The sequence below is a fragment of the Euleptes europaea genome, chromosome 8 (genome assembly GCF_029931775.1).
Source record: "Euleptes europaea isolate rEulEur1 chromosome 8, rEulEur1.hap1, whole genome shotgun sequence".
NCBI lineage: Eukaryota > Metazoa > Chordata > Lepidosauria > Squamata > Sphaerodactylidae > Euleptes > Euleptes europaea.
Genome location: NC_079319.1, coordinates 55,848,374 through 55,866,694, shown reverse-complemented (window position 1 = coordinate 55,866,694; position 18,321 = coordinate 55,848,374). Strand labels below are relative to the sequence as shown.

The 18,321-nt window shown below is 39.8% G+C and overlaps 1 protein-coding gene across 1 annotated transcript in view; it reads left to right on the top strand.

Annotated features, from left to right (window-relative positions):
• Positions 1 to 18,321, top strand: part of LAMA1 (laminin subunit alpha 1) — a 119,298-nt gene that overhangs the window by 62,452 nt on the left and 38,525 nt on the right. Inside the window, exons 26-42 of the mRNA XM_056854936.1 lie at positions 1,029 to 1,214; positions 2,616 to 2,743; positions 4,319 to 4,439; positions 4,565 to 4,702; positions 5,675 to 5,796; positions 6,255 to 6,341; positions 7,212 to 7,405; positions 8,628 to 8,770; positions 9,199 to 9,297; positions 9,892 to 10,003; positions 10,148 to 10,310; positions 12,591 to 12,801; positions 13,006 to 13,122; positions 13,203 to 13,366; positions 14,111 to 14,249; positions 17,235 to 17,328; positions 18,127 to 18,243. Coding sequence (XP_056710914.1) covers positions 1,029 to 1,214; positions 2,616 to 2,743; positions 4,319 to 4,439; positions 4,565 to 4,702; positions 5,675 to 5,796; positions 6,255 to 6,341; positions 7,212 to 7,405; positions 8,628 to 8,770; positions 9,199 to 9,297; positions 9,892 to 10,003; positions 10,148 to 10,310; positions 12,591 to 12,801; positions 13,006 to 13,122; positions 13,203 to 13,366; positions 14,111 to 14,249; positions 17,235 to 17,328; positions 18,127 to 18,243 — 2,335 coding nt within the window. The remainder of the gene's footprint in view (positions 1 to 1,028; positions 1,215 to 2,615; positions 2,744 to 4,318; positions 4,440 to 4,564; positions 4,703 to 5,674; positions 5,797 to 6,254; positions 6,342 to 7,211; positions 7,406 to 8,627; positions 8,771 to 9,198; positions 9,298 to 9,891; positions 10,004 to 10,147; positions 10,311 to 12,590; positions 12,802 to 13,005; positions 13,123 to 13,202; positions 13,367 to 14,110; positions 14,250 to 17,234; positions 17,329 to 18,126; positions 18,244 to 18,321) is intronic.

Below are 18,321 nucleotides of genomic sequence, written 5' to 3'. Positions count from 1 at the left end.
CCATATCCTCTCCTCTTACCTTGCTTCCTTCTTTCCACCCAACAGCTAACCTACCTTTTATCTGCCCACCCCCAGTCTTCAGTTATATTTATTATGTATTTACTTCATTTATACCCCACCTTTCTCCCCAGTCAGGACCAAAGTAGCTTACATTGTTTTCCTATCCTCCATTTCATCCTCACATCAACTGTATGAGTTAGGTTAGGCTGGAAGTGTGTGACTAGCTCCAGGTTGCCCAGTGAGCTTCCATGGCAGAGTAGTGATTTGAATATGGATCTCCCAGATCCTAGTCTGAAATTCTAACCACTACAACACACTGTCTTTCATGCAGTGGCTGCTGTTGAATAGCAGTAATCAGCTGGGCCTGCCAGTGGTTGGTGCTTGGCCTGATCCAGATGAGACCTCTGTCAAAGGTGAAAAGAAGCCTGGAAGCCTTTTACTGACAGAAACCAAGGCCTGAAGCCCCCCCGAGGGCATTCATTTCTTAAAGCCATGGGTGCTGCTTGTATTCTTTTATGGGTTGTAGGCCCAGTGTATTTTAAATTACATTTTCCCCTGCAAACTTAAGGCATTTTTCAGGTTTGTAGAAAGATCTGTTCTTTCTGTTCACGGCTCCAGTCTCTGGATTTAAGTATCTACAAATCTGGCATTGTTGAGAATTAAATATGCAAATTATGATTATGTAGCCAAGTTTGCAAATTGAAATAGAGAGTCATGGAGGTATATACTGGAAAATCAGGTTTTACCTGCAGAACACCTCTGCTCCAAATAATTTTGCTTCCATTTTGCAATTTCAAGAACCCCTAATAACCTTGTTTAGGAAATCACATGAACAAGAAATTGATCAGAACAAAGGCATTGTCTGGAAATCAGTTTTCAAAAGGAAAGGAGGAAGATACAGCCTTGCTGAATTTCAGAGAAGCCCCCAGCTCCTTCTGATCTAGGTTTTAGTGAAATTCTTTAAAGAAATGACAGTGTATAGTGAGTGAATAATTTTTTGCAAATAAATGTAACAATCATCCAAACAGCTCACGGCCTATGGTGGAAAACTAAAGTATGCAGTGGCTTTTTATGCTTTGGATGGCACTGGAACTTCAAACCTTGAACCACAAGTCTTGATGAAGGGGGGCTTCACCAATAAACAGGTCATCTATGTGGATGTTCCTTCGCCAGGAAATGGTGTAAAACAAGAGGAAGAAATACTAATGGTGGAGGTGAGACAAACCATATCTGTAAGATGTACAGCAACAAGCTCTGTGTGAAAATGCTTCTGTACATTAGTTTCTTTGTTTCTGTAAAACTTTGGAACTCACTGAACATTTACTGTAGGGGTCCCCAATGTGGTCGTTGTGGGTACTATTGGTGGGCCTTTTTGAATTCTGATATTGATTATATAAGGCCGACAGTCGCTTTCAGTAAAGCACTTTGCCTGTGTAAATAGCAAAATGGATATTTATAATAACATCACTACATCAAATGCTGGTAACTTTTCAAGAGATCATTTATGTTTCTATCAAAGTCTGGATAGAATCTCTCTCTTACGGTATACCTCACATGTACAATGAACTCTCTCCAGCCCATCAGCACCAACTGTTGTTGTTACAATCAATAGTGCGGGTTGAAAATTTCAGGGCTCATGAGAGAAGAACTCATCTAAAACAGAGAAGCCAGGAGAAGCATTCTTTCCTTTTCTTTTTGCGTGTTGGGTGCTTGTGAAATGAAGACAGATACTCCCAAATGAGGGTTTCTTAGCTAGCTCAAAATGTATACTTTTTGTGTATGCAAGAAAATATTGTAAAACAATATGTTAATTTTATAAGGCATCCCATTAAAGTGGAGCTTCTGTCTAAAATGCTGAAGAGCTACTATCAGAGTTATGCATAGTTTTCTTGTGTTCTTAAACCAAGTTATGCAAGTTGAACCATAGTTATGCATAACTTCTTGTCTTTTTCCATCCTTGATTTTATGTTCCAAGAACATGTGTGGTGTTAGGCTTATAGCAGAGAAAGGAAGACAAGGAGGCTTTGTGGTTGGGAAAAAAGCATAAAACATGTCCTGTCTCACATCCTCTTTTCCTCTACTCCAGCTCTGGTAATGATGGCAAGGGATGATTGAGCCCTTGAGTAACTGGAACAGTCCAGAGCATCCAGTCTAGGAGATTGATCATCACACATTTAAGGAACTGTTTTTTGTTTCAGCGTGAAGAGCACAGCTCTGATCACCACACCTAACAAAGAATATTGCAGAGCTTGTGATGGCTTTCAACTTGGAAGGCTTTAAGAAGGGAGGGGACATGTTCATGGAGGACAGGGCTATCCATGGCTACTAGTCAAAATGAATAGTAGTCGTGATGCATACCTATTCTCTCTAGTATCCGAGGAGCATGCCTATTATATTGGGTGCTGTGGAACACAGGCAGGATGCTGCTGCAGTCCTCTTGTTTGTGGACTTCCTAGAGGCATCTGGTTGGCCACTGTATGAACAGACTGCTGCATTTGATGGGCCTTGGTCTGATCCAGCAGGGCTTTTCTTACATTCTTAAACCAAGACTGTAGCATTAAACCAGCATGTGCTTTCCATTCATAAACTTATTTACATTGCTTTTCTTCCTTTAGCATGTGTGGAAATATTTTAATTCGGTGTCATCTGAATCAGTTTCACATTCTGACTTTATGTCAGTGCTTAGCAATGTAGAATACATCCTTATCAAAGCATCATATGGCCAAGGATTACAGCAAAGCAGGTAAAAAAGTTATGCTTATTTTGCTTGAGATTGTAATTTTTTATTAAACGTGTTACAATAATGTTAATTTAGTATAGGTGGGACTGAAAGGCTTGGATTCTGCAACTGATTTCTACAGACAGAAGGGCTTCTGTCTGCAAAGAAGGACTTTCCGTGCAATTCACAAGTGGGGGGCAGGGCCACATAAGAACCAGTGTGATCCTTACACTGGCGTCCGTACCACTTGTGCTGTGCAAACTGGCATGGACGCTAGCGCAGGGCGACTTATGTCGCTGGCTCCCCCTGGACACTGGCAGCAGGGCAGGGCTTGCCCGCTGGTGTTGCCTCCCAGCAGTGTTTTTGCAGGCGTATCTCCCCACACTGGCGCCCAGGGTGGCATTCCCAGGGTGTTCCTGGGGGCGGAGCTGCCTTTAGGCAGCTTCCTAAGCCTTTTTGGGCCAGGAACATGCCATTTTGCAGGCATCCACTTATGCCTGCAAAGTCATGGTGTAGCCCCGTGGAACTCTATGGGGAATTCCACAGAGTTTTTCCCAGGAAAATCCAATTTTATTATTTTTTTTGCTTACTGCACTGGCAGCAAGCGGCTCTGGAGGTGGCATAGCTGCACTCCCAGGAACAGCATGGGTGAGAGTCAAAGGTCTGCAGTAGGAGAGGGGAATCAGCTAAAATTGTGTCCTCCCCTCCATGGATCCAGCCCAAAGGAATGTACCTCTGAAAAGCCATGCCTAAAAATCAGGGGACCTTTCAAATCAGCCTTCAGTGCAGCAAGAAGACCTGCATTTGGAAATGAAAATTTGTAAAGCTCCCGTGCATGTGAAGGACTACTTGTGTCTGTGTGGAAGTTTGCTAGGAAATTGGTAGCTAAACTAGAAAAATTGTAAGACCCTGGAGTAGAGGGTGGCAGTTGCTTATTAGTGATCCAGATATGGGCATCACTGTGTGTATACAGATATTAAGGAAATTTATATATACAGAATTCACATGTGTGGGAAAGTTAGCTGGTTTATGGAGCCAATCCCGAATGCTATCAGGGTCATCAAGACCTTCACGAAATTTCATGGTTTTAGAAACACAAAGCCTAACTTTGCAACTGAAACAGTTTAGTTTGGTTAGTGCAGGATTGGATAGAGATGATCACAAATGGATGGAGACTGCAGAAGGTAGCTTTGCCTCCTTTCTGTATCTTTGTCCCCTTTCTTTCTGTGAGCTTTCATACTCTAGAAAAGTGCTCCTGAAGGGCAGGTATTTTGGGGAACAGTGGGCAATGCAGCATAGGCAGCTGCAATGTGAAATCAGCAGAAATTGCTGCTTTATTTTTGCATGAATAGAGTATGAGCTCATGTTGATGGGGGCAATTTCAGTCTACTGCACCTCATCTCATGCTGTTCCCATCTTGTATGACCAGCTTGGGTGTGTGTGTGTGAGGGGCTCATGATTGTCTGGATCTAACCTATGTTGCCTTAGCCTAAATATTTGAATAAGGTAACACAACTATTTGAAACTACCCAGTGCTATAGCCTTGGGTAACTTCTGTTTTATTAATGAACATCCTTGTTTAATGCAACTGTCTTGTAGAATCTCAAATGTTTCCATGGAAATTGCTGTGAAAGCTGATGGAACAACTTTGGCTAGGGAAACAGCTCACCTTGTTGAGAAATGCCTGTGCCCTGCAGGTTATACAGGACTCTCATGTCAGGTATGTTATTTCCCTTGCCATAAAGGGTTTAATTCTTGCAAAAAGCCTTCTGATTGCTGAAAATGCTTTTTAAAAACTCGCAGATATGCAGGTATTTCTTCACTTGTTTCTTTACCTTTATCTAGGACTGTGCATCAGGGTACTACAGGGAAAAATATGAAGACAAAACATTAAACATATCCCCCTCACTGATCCCACCCTGTGTGCCATGCCAGTGCAACAATCATAGTGAGACCTGTGACCCACAAACAGGAGAGTGTTTGGTATGTATGCCCCCACACTGCTAGTTTGGTTTTGTCACAGTATCAAACAAAGAGCTTGGCGGGGGGTGGGGAGATCCTAAAGAATAAAAGGTTATGCAAGTACACTACCTCCCCATGTAAAATGAAGAAGTGATATCTGGAATATTGACTTTTTACTCATGGACAGTAAAGATTTGCATTAAGGCTGCTACACACTTCAATCAGTTAATTGGTAGGATTAATCCGCTAAAGCTTTCGTTTGAGATTTAAGAGTATATGTTCAATAACAGAGATGCCTTGAATTGCCCTGAAGAAATCCACGGCTGGTGCTGTCTCTTCAGAACCTAGAGAGAACCAGTGCTGCTATCTAGAATATCCTCGGCAAGAGGGCAGAGCTCCTGCTTCTACCCTAGTTCTGGGGAACATCAGAATCTGGAGTGGGGTGTCCCTCCCATGCACCCAGAGGAGTTTTCAGATTTCAGTCACTTTCTCTTTTTCCATATAGGGACAAAGGCATTCCACTGATGAATCTGGAAGAGATCCAGTGTTTTCAACATTCTGCTAACTGCAGAAGTTGGGTGTTAAGTTTTGATGACAACTCTAGTCCAGAAGCATTATGAAACAGAGTTGTTCTGTGCTTTTAGAAAGGATCTTTGCTCGAACAAAAGAATATAGAGCTCAAATAAAGACGACTCAGCAATATTAGTGCTTTGTGAAACAGTCAAGAGTTGTGTCAGCAGGTAGGCAAGACACAACTCTTGACTGTCCACGGTGTGCCTGAATAGTAAGGGTGTTATATATTTATTGGTTGGAGCAGCATTTCTGAACCAGGGTTCTCCGGAACCCTAGGGTTCCATGAGAAATCACTAGGGGTTCCATGAGATATAGTGATGAATAGGCTAATAATATGTAAATCGTATGTAGGGATTCCCTGAGACATGGGTTGGAGAGCTTGCTTTTCTTTGAAATCATGCCTGACTTTCTTCCTCCTAGGGTTGCAGAGATAATACAGCTGGTGATCGCTGCAGTGTTTGTGCCACAGGCTATTACGGAAAAGTGACTGGTTCTGTCAATGATTGTTCTCAGTGTGCTTGCCCAAGAGTTAGCCCTGGGAGGTATCTAAAAAATGATTAACTTTGATGTCTTTAATAATTACTATTGTTATACTTGTTGTTGCCCGGTAGTGCCCCAGCAATGATGAGAACTGTTCCACTACAGCGCTATTTCTAGGGGTTTCATAGTTTTATCTGTTTAAAGAATTATTCTGTCATCAGCCGTCATGGGGGTAATTTAAATTGTAATGAAGATAGATTGTGAAATGGCTAATCTGGAGGCCAAACACTAAGATCATTCCAGAGAATGTTTGTTGTGAATTGTACCTGTATACAACTATACAGTCTTCAAGAGGGGTTACTTCATGCTTAAAATATCCTACACCTGAAAAACTAGCGTGTCAGAGGTTAGGGGTCAGCTTGGCCTATTTCCTTAATGCTGATTTTCTATATGAAGGGAATTTTTTTCTATAGGACTGCAGGAATGAACGCTAATTCTTTTTCATTTTTGTTTGTTCAAGTTTTAGTCCGACATGTGTCATGAAGGATTTCAGCAATTTCCTCTGCAATGCTTGTATCAATGGTTATGAAGGGCAATACTGTGAAAGGTGAGCTATCTAAGGAGTTTGATAACCACTGACTCTGTGATTTTCGCTCTGAATAGTTTCCACACACCCCAGTTTCTGTGTTACATTGAAAGAAGAAATGAAATAAATAGTCAGTTTGTCATGTGATAGGATCCTAGCTTTTTTATTGGAGTGTTTCAGGTCACTTAATGGCCATGCTCCCTTTCTTGGAAATAAACCGCATTGAATTCTGTGTGTTGTGTGAAGAAAAGCCAGTTTTTGAAATGGCTATGTGCTGGCTTCTCAGAAGAACTCCAGAGAGCCAGTGTGGTGTAGTGGTTAAGAGCGGTGGAGAACCGAGTTTGATTCCCCACACCTCCACATGAGCAGCAGACTCTAATCTGGTGAACCATGTTGGTTTTCCCACTCTTACATATGAAGCCTGCTGGGTGACCTTAGCCTAGTCACAGTTCTCTCCCAACTCTCTCAGCCCCACCTACCTCACAAGGTGTCTTTTGTGGGGAGAGGGAGGGAAGGTGATTGTAGGCTTTGAGAGTCCTTCAGGGGAGAGATAAGCGGGGTATAAAAACCAACTTCTTCTTTTTCTTCTTCTTTCTTCTTCTTGATTCATTGTTAATATACGGTCACTTTCTTCAGTTCTAACATGAAACTTGTTGAATAGGCTTGTCTTCCTGTGATTTCTCAAATTCTTTTCCAACGTGTTCAGAATAGGCTGCAGTACAGTATAGGGTTGTTGGTGTCAGCCAGTTGTAATGCAGGATGCATGGAGCAATGGAGAAGGTGGTAAGGACAAATTGGTGGTGTTGCTGGGATCAAGGTCTTTAGCCTAGAATCCAATTATATCTGGTTCCGAGGTTGGGCCTTCAAGAAAGGCTTCTTGTTTTTCTGCAGGTGTTCTCCAGGTTACTATGGAAATCCTGAGGGGCCTGATGGTGACTGTCAGCCATGTCAGTGCAACCTAAATGGTTCTGTCCACAACAATTGTGATCATATCTCTGGCCAATGTGTCTGTAAGCAAGGCGTAAGAGGGCGGCTGTGTGACGAGTGCGAAGCAAGGCACATTCTTGTGGAAAATGAATGCATTTGTAAGCACAGTTTTTTGTTTTTTTGGGTTTTTTTAAGCGTTGTACAAGTTGGGAAAAGGGATACTGTTACCGGCTGCTAGTTTTTTGTCATACCTTATTCATATAGTCAATCTAATTTTATAATGCATTTCTAGTGTTCTATATACTTTAATGCTGGCATCCTCCTAAATTCATTTGAGAGGGTGGCATATAAATATATCAAATAAATAATAAACTAGTAGTGCATTAGTAGCTCTAACTAGGTGAGACTCTATAGTGGTAGGTCTAGAGGAGATAAATTTTCTCAGTATCCTTTTTCCAGGGAATAATTCTTCAGAATAAATGTTGCAGAACGAGGTACTTAAAGGAGCTGTCCTATTTCCAGAGGAATAGTTGTTTCAGGGTATAGTAGCATATGAACTTGAAACTCATTGGGCATTTTACATTGTGAATGAATCTTTTTTTAGGGGGTACCTGCCTGAAGCTAACCTCTTCCCTTGATGCAGTCCTTCTCCTGCCCGGCCTCTTTCTGTTTTACTGCTATCTTTAGGCCATTTACATATGCATATCAATCTTTTTGTGCTGGCGTAGGCCAAGGGCTGGGCGGTGCCCGCAGTCCTTAGACATGCGGGAGGTATCTAGCCCCTTTCGGAGCAGGCAACAAAGATTATGCTATCTACCAAGGTCAGAAGTCAGAGGCGTCGTCAAAGCAGGCAGGAGTCCACGGCCGGAAAGATCAATCATGAGCGGTAGCGGGAACACAGAGAAACTGCACGGTTGCTTCTGCAAAGTGAAAACATGCCTGCACTGCCTTTATCAGTCAGTGCACTTCCAAGCTAGGCTTCATCCTGAAATGACTCAGCACCAGTTCTCTGTCTGCTTAGCCTCTCCAAGCGAGCACTTCTCCTTTTACCCTGCAAAATCACACGCTGCCGAGTCCTGATATGCCTATCAGGTTCAGGTGAGCTTGGAGGGCTGCCATTCTCTACTTCCGCTGCAGGAGTTGGGGGAAGAGTAGCGTTTGTCTGCCCTTGTTCCATCTCTCTGCCTAGCTGTGGTTCCTGCTGAGTTGTTTCAGGCTCCTGTTCTACTGACTGCAATGGAGGTACTGAAGGCCCAGAGGCAACCTGTTTCTCCACTTCAGCTTCAGAGTCCTCTGAGTCCTCAGCTCCCAAGGCAGGGCCCATGACACCTTTAAAATAACACATCTTCTAATACTATTACTTTCAATTTATTTCTACAGCTTGTGATGATGCCTGCACAGGTTTATTGTTAAATGATCTGGATAATCTTGACAAAGCCATGCTTCTGGTCAACCTCACTGGAGCTGTTGTAGCACCTTATGGGCTACTATCTGATTTGGAAAATGCCACAAAACACTTTAAGGTATGAATGAATAAGAAGAAATAACTGAAATCTGTTTAGTCTTTTGTGAGAGAACTATGGATCAAGGCAGTAGTCATTCTGTTTAATTACTACATTGACATTTAGCCATGCAGGTAACAATACAGCCTTGGAGACCCCTGGAGTAGCTTGGGTTGGGGGGGCAGAGGTATCCTGTGGGAAGGGGACATCAGCAGAAATTGCCCCTCCTTGCACCCTCAAAAATTCTAGAAGGGATCCAAGCCAATATTAAATTTGTTAATTTTTAAAATTAATAACGTGTTTTACTTCTGTATTGCACTCTTTACTGTCAGCGCAAATGAACAATTACTGGAGTGAATTGCATTCAGATTAGTGACCATAAGAAATATTGTTTGTTTATCATTCCTAGTTGTGAACACTGGGCTAAAATATGAATTTTTATTTCCAAGGAAACCTTTTTATCCAAAGAAGAGTCAGACTTCTCAATGGAAACCATATATGACCAGGTTGTAAGATTATCAGATGATACAGACCAATTGCATAAAGAGGTCAGTGTTGTTTTATTTCCTACCTAACCCTTGAAATATTTCAGAAGTCTTATTGGTAAATCACCTATAGAATTAGTAAATTAGCATTAGTAAGGATACATCCTGCAGAGTTTACTAAAGTTCTTTTATAAATCAAATCCAACATACTGACTTGTGTCTGGTAGATTATGAGTGGTGGTGATAGTTTTCGTTTAGAAGTTACTGAAGAATCCCCCTCATGTGGTTTTTATGTGGTTTTTAGCAGCTTCCTCTCCCCCAGAGGTTTTCCAGCATGGAGTGAAGATGCTGTCATTACCAGTTGCGCCATCTTTAAAGTCTTGAAAAATACATATAATTTGATGGTAATTAGGTCACACCACCCAGTGGTCATGACATGCTTATAATTCTCATGGACATGCAAGGCTGGGATTTACAGGTTATTCTTCCTGCGGGATCTGGTTGATGGAAATTAATTTTTTTAATTAATGTAGTTTTATTTCACAAGACAATGTGTGCTAGTTTGTATGATTCTAAATGCACTGTTTTTTGCACAGTCTGTAAAATACTGTTTAAGCAGTTCAACTTAAATAAAATCACCATTTTATTTTATGCTAGTTAACTAGAATATTACAAAAAGGAGGGCATCTCAGCAGTGCTACAAAAAGGACCTTGAACAAGAGTCAAGAGTTGGCTGTATTTATCAACACATTAGAGGCAACTGTTAAAGGTAATGTTATTTGTTATAGGTGGCTGTATTTTAGGAATAATACATTTTATTAATCTGTAAGAGTTATTTATAAAATGAAAATATTTTTGCTGTGTTATGTATAGATGTCAAAAAGCTTGTTTTTTCTTCCCTCTGTCTATCTAGTACTTTTGGAAGTGGCAGCATCACTTAATGAAACTTTAGGTTCTGATTTGCCATTTGCAAACCGGACACTTCAGGATCTGCAGGACGAGATCCCTGTAATGTTGGATGTAATGCATGGAAGACATTTCAAGAAGCTATATCAAAATACCACTCTGGAGCTAAAGTACGTCTGCTGGTACACTGGTGTTTTGGTGTGCACACCTTAAAATACATGTAGGAAACTTGCAAACTGAAGACTGTCGACTCCATAATGCACTTACTTTAATACAGCGTTGGTGAGCTGTGGCCTAGTCTTGTATTGCAGGTCATTTTTTATGAGAGCAGAAAGATTTATTGATTTTCAGTTGACATCAGGCCCTGTTACCTTTTCTGCTGATTGTACAGGCTTTTTTCAGCAACCCATCCATTATGGTAGTTAATAGGTTTAAAGGTTGTTATGAGGGTCCATAACGGAGTTGTTGAGAGGCCTAGAGCAAGCATTTACTTATATGGGACATAATGAATAGAACAAAGGCAAAGTTCTGTGTACATGCAAGGTTGAAACAGTGCCATTGACAGAACTAAGATTTTGCTGGTTGCTATTAGAAGAAATAAACAAGAGGTTTGAAAAGGTCTGAGAATTTTTTAGTGCTGGAAAATAACCGCATCTGAATTACAGCTCATTCCTGAGTTTGGGGGCCGAATGGGCTTAGGAGACAACATGACCCTACGCTGGCGTCCATGTCACTTGCGCCATGCAAGCTGGCACAGACGCCGGCCTAGTGCCACTTGCGCCAGCTCCCCTGGACTGCCACAGCAGAGCTGCCCTCGGATGCTGGCTCAGTCTCCCACCGGCATCCTGCTGGCACAAGTCTTTGCGCCGGCGTCCCAGGAGGCATTCCCAGGGCATCCTGGGGGCAGATCTGCCAGCAGGCAGCTTCCTAACCCCTTTCAGCCTGGGAACGCCCCCTTTAGCAACAGCGGTGCTGCGTCAGCTTTTTGATAGCGCAGCATCACTGTTTTCAATGGGGCTTCCCACCCCTTTTTCACATTTTTATTTTAAATGCCCTTTTTTAGCCTTGCAGCAGCCGGGAATCCTCATTGGAGGCGCTGTGGTGCTGCCGTGGCCACAGAATGAGCTGTTAGTCCTTAATAAGAAGATACAGAAGGTTGATCTGTTCTGTATTATTGATAATGCTGGTGATTATTGAGGAAACCTCGAAATCTTTTCAAAACGCTTCGTAAGAAGCACGCTCCAACATTTTTCCTTAGGCTTTCTTGTTCTTGAAACTATGGTAGGAAAAACTTTGTTGTCTGCACTATGACGAGGCTGCAAAGAGGCTCAAACATTGCTTCGCTGGCTCATGCAGGCTCCCTGTGACACGATCTAAGGATACTAGTTTTTCTAACGTAACATTTTCTAAACATTTTCTCCTACATGGTGGTTTTTTTTGCAACAACTGCATAATTTTATTGAAAAATCTACTTTAATACTAAGATATTACTAAGTTTTTTCAGCATTTCTCAGAAACATTTACCATGGTATGCTACAGTAGAATTAGAAATTTAATGTAGTGCAGCAAAGTGGTTTAGAAAAATGGATCTCCTGGCTTATACTTTAAGTCAGGGGTGTAAAACTCAATTGTTACGAGGGCCGGATATGACATAAATGTCACTTGGTCAGGCTGGGCCATGCCTCGCTATCCCAGATCGAGAGTGGGGGGGGGATGACTGCCTCAGCTGGCTTGCAGGCCGGATAAAATTTCTCAAGGAGCCAGATCTAGCCCTCGGGCATTATGTTTAACACCTCTGCTTTAGTTGAAATCCTTTCAGTATTATTTATATTAAATGTGATCATCCAGGCAGTGGACAGCACTATGTTCTTCTGTTTTTAAATCAGGTGTATAGTAAGGAAATCAGTCACATCCTTTTGAACAACAACTACAGGTTCACTGTGTGGATTCAGTTCAGCTATATGAGGTCAGCTTTCATACAGGAGAGACAGGAGAGTGCATTAACTCATGAATAAGTGATTTGTACAGGTATGTGTTAAAGACAACAACAAAACCCAACCCCAAGGAAAAATAGGTGCTATAACAAAGTCTGTATTAGTCAAAAAGGGCAAGAGTCCAGTAGCACCTTAAAGACTAACAAAAATATTTTCTGGTAGGGCATGAGCTTTCGTGAGCCACAGCTCACTTCTTCAGATATCTTCAGATATCTGAAGAAGTGAGCTGTGGCTCACGAAAGCTCATACCCTACCAGAAAATATTTTTGTTAGTCTTTAAGGTGCTACTGGACTCTTGCCCTTTTTGACTACTGCAAACAGACTAACACGGCTACCCACTGTGGAAAGTCTGTATTGTATCTAGTCAACTTCATGAATGTTCAAACTTTCCTACTTTTAATAAGACTCCCATTTATTTGTTGTTTGTGTTTGTCCTTCATCATTCATGTTCATTAGAGCTGCAGAAAGACTATTGACACGGATCCAAAAAGAATACAGGAGACCCCAGCAAGAACCTTTGGACTTACAAAAAGCTGCAAAACGTGCTTTATCAAGCCACAACACCAGACTGCAGGAAGTTAAGGATCTTGTGAATGAGGCTAGCACTAATACCAATGAGACCAAGCATCTACTACTTATTCTTAACAACAACGTCATGCAGTTCAGTGTAAGAAGATTGGCAGTATATGTCATGTCGTTTTAAAACAGCTATGCTTATGGGAAATACATTTTTAAATGAGTTGTATTTGCTCCAGTAAAAATTATAATAAATGTTAAGTGATCTTTTCAGTATAAAATGCTAGATACGTGCATTGTATAACAGCTGCTTTTATGGAGCATTAAATACATCATAATTACATTTCCATCATAGCATAAGAAGTTGAATGTTCAGGCAGACAAGGAGCTCTCTGTTATGCTGACTAAGGAAGGAAAAGCTCACGTGGATGCTTCTGCTGCCCTTGCTAAAGACATAATTAACTCTACATCTGTAAGTTACTGAATATTTTGGTACTCATTTGATTCAGTGAATTATCCATGATTCCGTATTAAGTAACCTTGAATATTTAGAGTCTAGAAATCCATCGGGATGAACTGATCCTATGGAATGGCAAACTAAGGCAACATGTGGATAACCTGGTCATGCAGATGTCCACGCGGGGAGCTCTTGATCTTGTTTACAAGGCAGAAGATTGTGCTGCTGACTTACAGAAGCTTGCTTATGCATTAGACAGGTGAGAGCATTAACTCAGTCATGGAGTTGCTCAAATTCATGCCTGATTTAAATAGAGGACTGCTAGGGGAAAATAATTATACTTGCCTGATACTTATTTGGCTGTTGTCTCACCTCTGGGCTTGCCAGATATTGATCCTTGGGTATGCATGGGGACTTTAGAAAAATCTAAACTCTGTAGGCACAAACTGTACAATTGTTTCATATACAATCTGAGAATAAGCCGCATAGTTTGGACCTGTGTGTGTTAGATTTGAAGTGCATAGGCCATGTGGGAATATAATGCTTATCTGTGGTCGTTGGGCAAGGAGATGAGTGTGAAAAGCACTGTGGGTGGGCATGATGAGCAGTCGTGGTTCTACTTTCCCTCTATATATACTCTAATTGTGTCCCACAAATGTTCAAGCCCATCCAAGTTTGGCTATTTCCTTCAAATTAAACTATAGCTATTGCTAATGGAGGGAAAAGACAGAAGTGCTATGTTTCTATGACTATATACTTATTTAATTTAATTAAATGTAGTGCAAAAGGAAGTTCTGTCAGTTAGTAGACTACATAGGAGACTGGAAATGTATTTTTCAGTTACTTAGCAACATGTTTTGACTTCGTCAATATGCTGCCACTGATCAAGGTGGATCAAAATGCAACAGTGAGGCATTGTGAAAAAAAATCTTCAGAACACTGTGTGCATCCGAATGTTGGTTTACATTTTATGTGAAACAATACAGTTTTTCTCCTGCTGCAGTGGCCTTTCAGATGTTAGAAACATCTCTCTGAACGCAACAAATGCAGTCCATGCATACTCTACCATTAAAAGCCTGACTGAAAATGCAGAGAGTCTGGCAGATGATGCTGACAGAATTATAACTGAACAAGTGACTTTGGTAAGTCTTGCTTTTATAATTAAACTACATGCCTTTTGAAATTATTGATTTGCACTCTATAGCATGTTTTAGTCACTAAAACATGTTACTGTAGCTATGACATCTAGCTGAGGCATCTGTCTTATTGCTATCCTTCAGATAGGAAAATGTGACCTCGCTAGTTTGCTTGCCCAAGGTAAACCAATAGCCTGGGTGTGCTACCTTACAGTTTATGCAGGCTTACTCAGAAGTAAGTCCTACTGAAGGAAGGAAGAGATCCAGAAAAAACATCAAACTACAGACCTATTTCGTTGTTAAATGTGGACTATAAGATTTATGCCTCGGTCTTATCGAATAGGATAAGAAAATTTATTAAAGACCTTATACATGAAGATCAGGCGGGCTTTGTTCCAGGAAGGCAAATTAAAGACAATATAAGAATCTTATTGGACTCATTAGAATATTATGATCAGAATATTCAACGATCAGCCGCCTTTGTATTTTTGGATGCGGAAAAAGCCTTTGATATGGTCTCATGGGACTTTATGGAAAAAACATTGGAAAAATTAAATTTTGGAGATCGTTTTTTGAAAGGTATATAGGCTATTTACACATCCCAACAAGCGAAAATTTTGGTGAATGAATCAATGTCGGAAAATTGTCAAATTAAGAAAGGAACTAGACAAGGTTGTCCTCTGTCTCCGTTATTATTTTTGTTGGTGTTGGAAACATTATGTTGTAAACTAAGGAGCATGGAGGACATTCGCGGTTTAAAAATCAAAAAACATGAATTTAAGTTGAGAGCATTCGCGGATGACCTCCTGTTAATTCTAGAAAACCCAACACAATCAATGAAGATACTACAAGAAACTCTGGACGACTTTGGGGAGCTATCGGGATTTAAAGTTAATCAAGAAAAAACAAAGACAATATTCAAGAATTTACCAGAAATAGAGCAACAGGAATTCATTTCGTTTACAGGTTGGGAGAAGGCCAACAAAGTTAAATATTTGGGAATCTGGATCTCTGCGAAGAACAAAGAATTGTTAATTAACAACTACTTTAAACTATGGGGTAAAATAAAAACTGATATGATTATTTGGTCAAATAAAAAGTTGTCACTACTGGGACGTATTTCAATAATTCAAATGAATGTGCTACCAAGGATGCTCTTCTTATTCCAAAACTTGCCTATAATATCACATGTTAAATACTTTGATATTTGGAGGAAGGACATATTAAACTTCATCTGGCAAGGGAAAAAACCTAGGATTGCTTATAAATATTTGGTGGACCTTAAAGTCAGAGGAGGTTTAGCATTACCAAATTTTCAACTTTACGCTGAAGCGGTAGCCTTAACATGGCTAAAAGACTGGATAACCTTATCAAATACACGTTTACTGGAGCTTGAAGGCTTTAATAATATTAGTGGATGGCATGGCTATTTATGGTATGACAAAATCAAGATACAAGCATCATTTAGGAATCATATAATCAGGTCCTCTTTATTGCGTATTTGGATGAAATATAAACATATTTTGGAACCAACAACACCGATGTGGATTTCACCGCAAGAAATGTTAACGCTACGTCCACTTAGACCGGACAAATTTATAATCTACCAGGAATTAATTAAATGGGAGGGGAAAAAATGTTCATTAAAGGAATTTCAATTTTTAAAAGAGGATCTACAATGGTTGCAATACTGTCAGATTAAATCAGTTTTTGTACAAGATATGAAAAATGGATTTTCTAAAGAAAAGTCCCCTTTTCACAAGATGTTATTAGATAACAATTTGAAACTGATCTCGAAAATGTATAATCTACTTTTAACAATATATTGTGAGCAGGAGACGATTAAACCAACTATGATCGACTGGGCTCAAAACATGGGACATGATATTGCTTTAAATAAATGGGAAAGACTATGGTCAAAAGATTTGAAAGGAATAAATGCGCAATCAATTCGAGAAAACATCTATAAAATGATGTATAGATGGCATTTAACACCTAAGAAGATTGCAAAGATATATAAAGTGACATCCCCTAAGTGTTGGAAATGTAATAAGGAAATTGGTTCCTTCTATCATATGTGGTGGACTTGTGATAAAGCTAAAGATTTTTGGGATATGATCTACAATGAATTGAGATTAATAGTACAAAAAAATATACCCAAAACACCAGAAATGATGCTATTAAGTATGATACCTGACGATTTGCTAATACAAAGAACTTTTTTGATCTATGCTACAACAGCTGCGAGACTGCTTTATGCAGCAAAATGGAAAGGGGCAGAAATTCCCGAGAAAAAAGACTGGATTGGGAAAATGTTTGAATTGGTGGAAATGGCAAAACTTACAGCCATTTAAATGAAAAAGACAATGTTCGATTTTTAGGGGAATGGGAGGATTGGATGAAATATTGTGAACATGAATTAAAACTGGGGGAAATGGAAGAATACTTATTAATCTGATCTAGAGGACACAATTAATATTAAGAGTTATAATCATTTATATTAATAGAAGATGTTTTATGAAAGTTAAATGAATTTATGATAGTTAAGATCAGACCAATTACGATGGGATGAATACTTTATTAAGAGGCGGAGAGAGGCGATGGGGAAGTCATAAATTTTCCTTTAATTGTTTTTTTTGCTATGAATTTATGAAACTATAACAACATAGAGTTAGAATTTTGAATTTCATATTGCCTTTATTGTTGTTTACTATCATGGAAAATTTGTATTATAAAAACCAATAAAATTATTATAAAAAAAAAGAAGAAGTATGTCCTACTGGATTCAATGGGACTTCAAAATAAGTCTTTATAGGATCACAGACAAAAAATAAGCTGTTCAAGCAGGGTAAGTGCAAATGTTGATCACAATGTTCTCAGCATTCCTGCTTAACAGTTATGCCAAAACAAATTTAAATTATGGATGAAAAATATAACTGATTAAATGTTGTTTCATATATAATTGTATTTCCTCACAATTCTTTTTTTAAGCCAAAAGAAGACTTTAATTCTACTGGGAAAAGAGTCCTCCAGCTTAGTTCCAAATTCTTAACGGAAGGAAAAACTTTGCACAAGAAGTATCAAGGTATGTACACGTTGTTTTTTGGATTTTGTGTGTTGTACTGATGATGGTTAAAAGAAGAGGCATGTATGGAACTCACTTTTCCTAGAGAAAAGTATATATATTTTTAAAGCACTTGTCTGCAGCAGCAATATGCGCACATTGGCAAACTGCTTTTCAACTTTCAGCATTTATCCATTTAGATTTTCTGGAAAGGATTTGTAGGTTAGAAAGTGATCTCACTTCACATAAACAAACCATGCTGGGAACTGCTCCTATAAATGGATATTGAATAAAACTTATCCTCCCCTCAGACGTCTATGCATGAAAGCTCTGAATGGTCAGCAATATCTCCTGGTGTATACATTTGTACTGCAGTTTATGTATCAGTCGAAACCATACCGACTTCAGTGGGAATTACGTTTCATCTAATGCTGTTTTGGATTTTGGTATTGGCCTTTTGATATCAGCAAGACCCAGCTTGAAATCCTAACAAAGCCAGGAATATACTATGTGATCAGTCCTAACAGGATAGTTATGAGCCTGACATGTGCTCTTAAGCTCCTTGGTGGAAGGATAGGATAAAAATGTAACGAATGCACGTCTGATACTTATGCAAGGGTGAAGTTTGCCATATGTCATTTGTTCTGTTACTCCCCAGTCCTTTTACTTTCTACAGTGCAGCATATTGTCATCTAGATTGTGGGGGCTGATTGAGGATAGTGGTGTCCTACATTGCATCTGTGCATTCAATCTGATGGCCACTGGGTCCCTTCCAGCTGGCTCTAAGGAATACGGATTACTAGTCTTTTCTTCCTATAGGGCTTGTGTCTGGATTAAATGAAATGAACATAAAATTGGAAAAGTTTAAAAAGAAAGCTGATGGAATTGCTAAACAGCTCAATGACTCACTGTTGCAGCTGACAGCGTTGCCGAATGGTAAGTGAAGGCCATCAGACATATGTTTCTTCATTATATAATGCATGCATATTTAACATTATCACTGTTTGTTCCTCT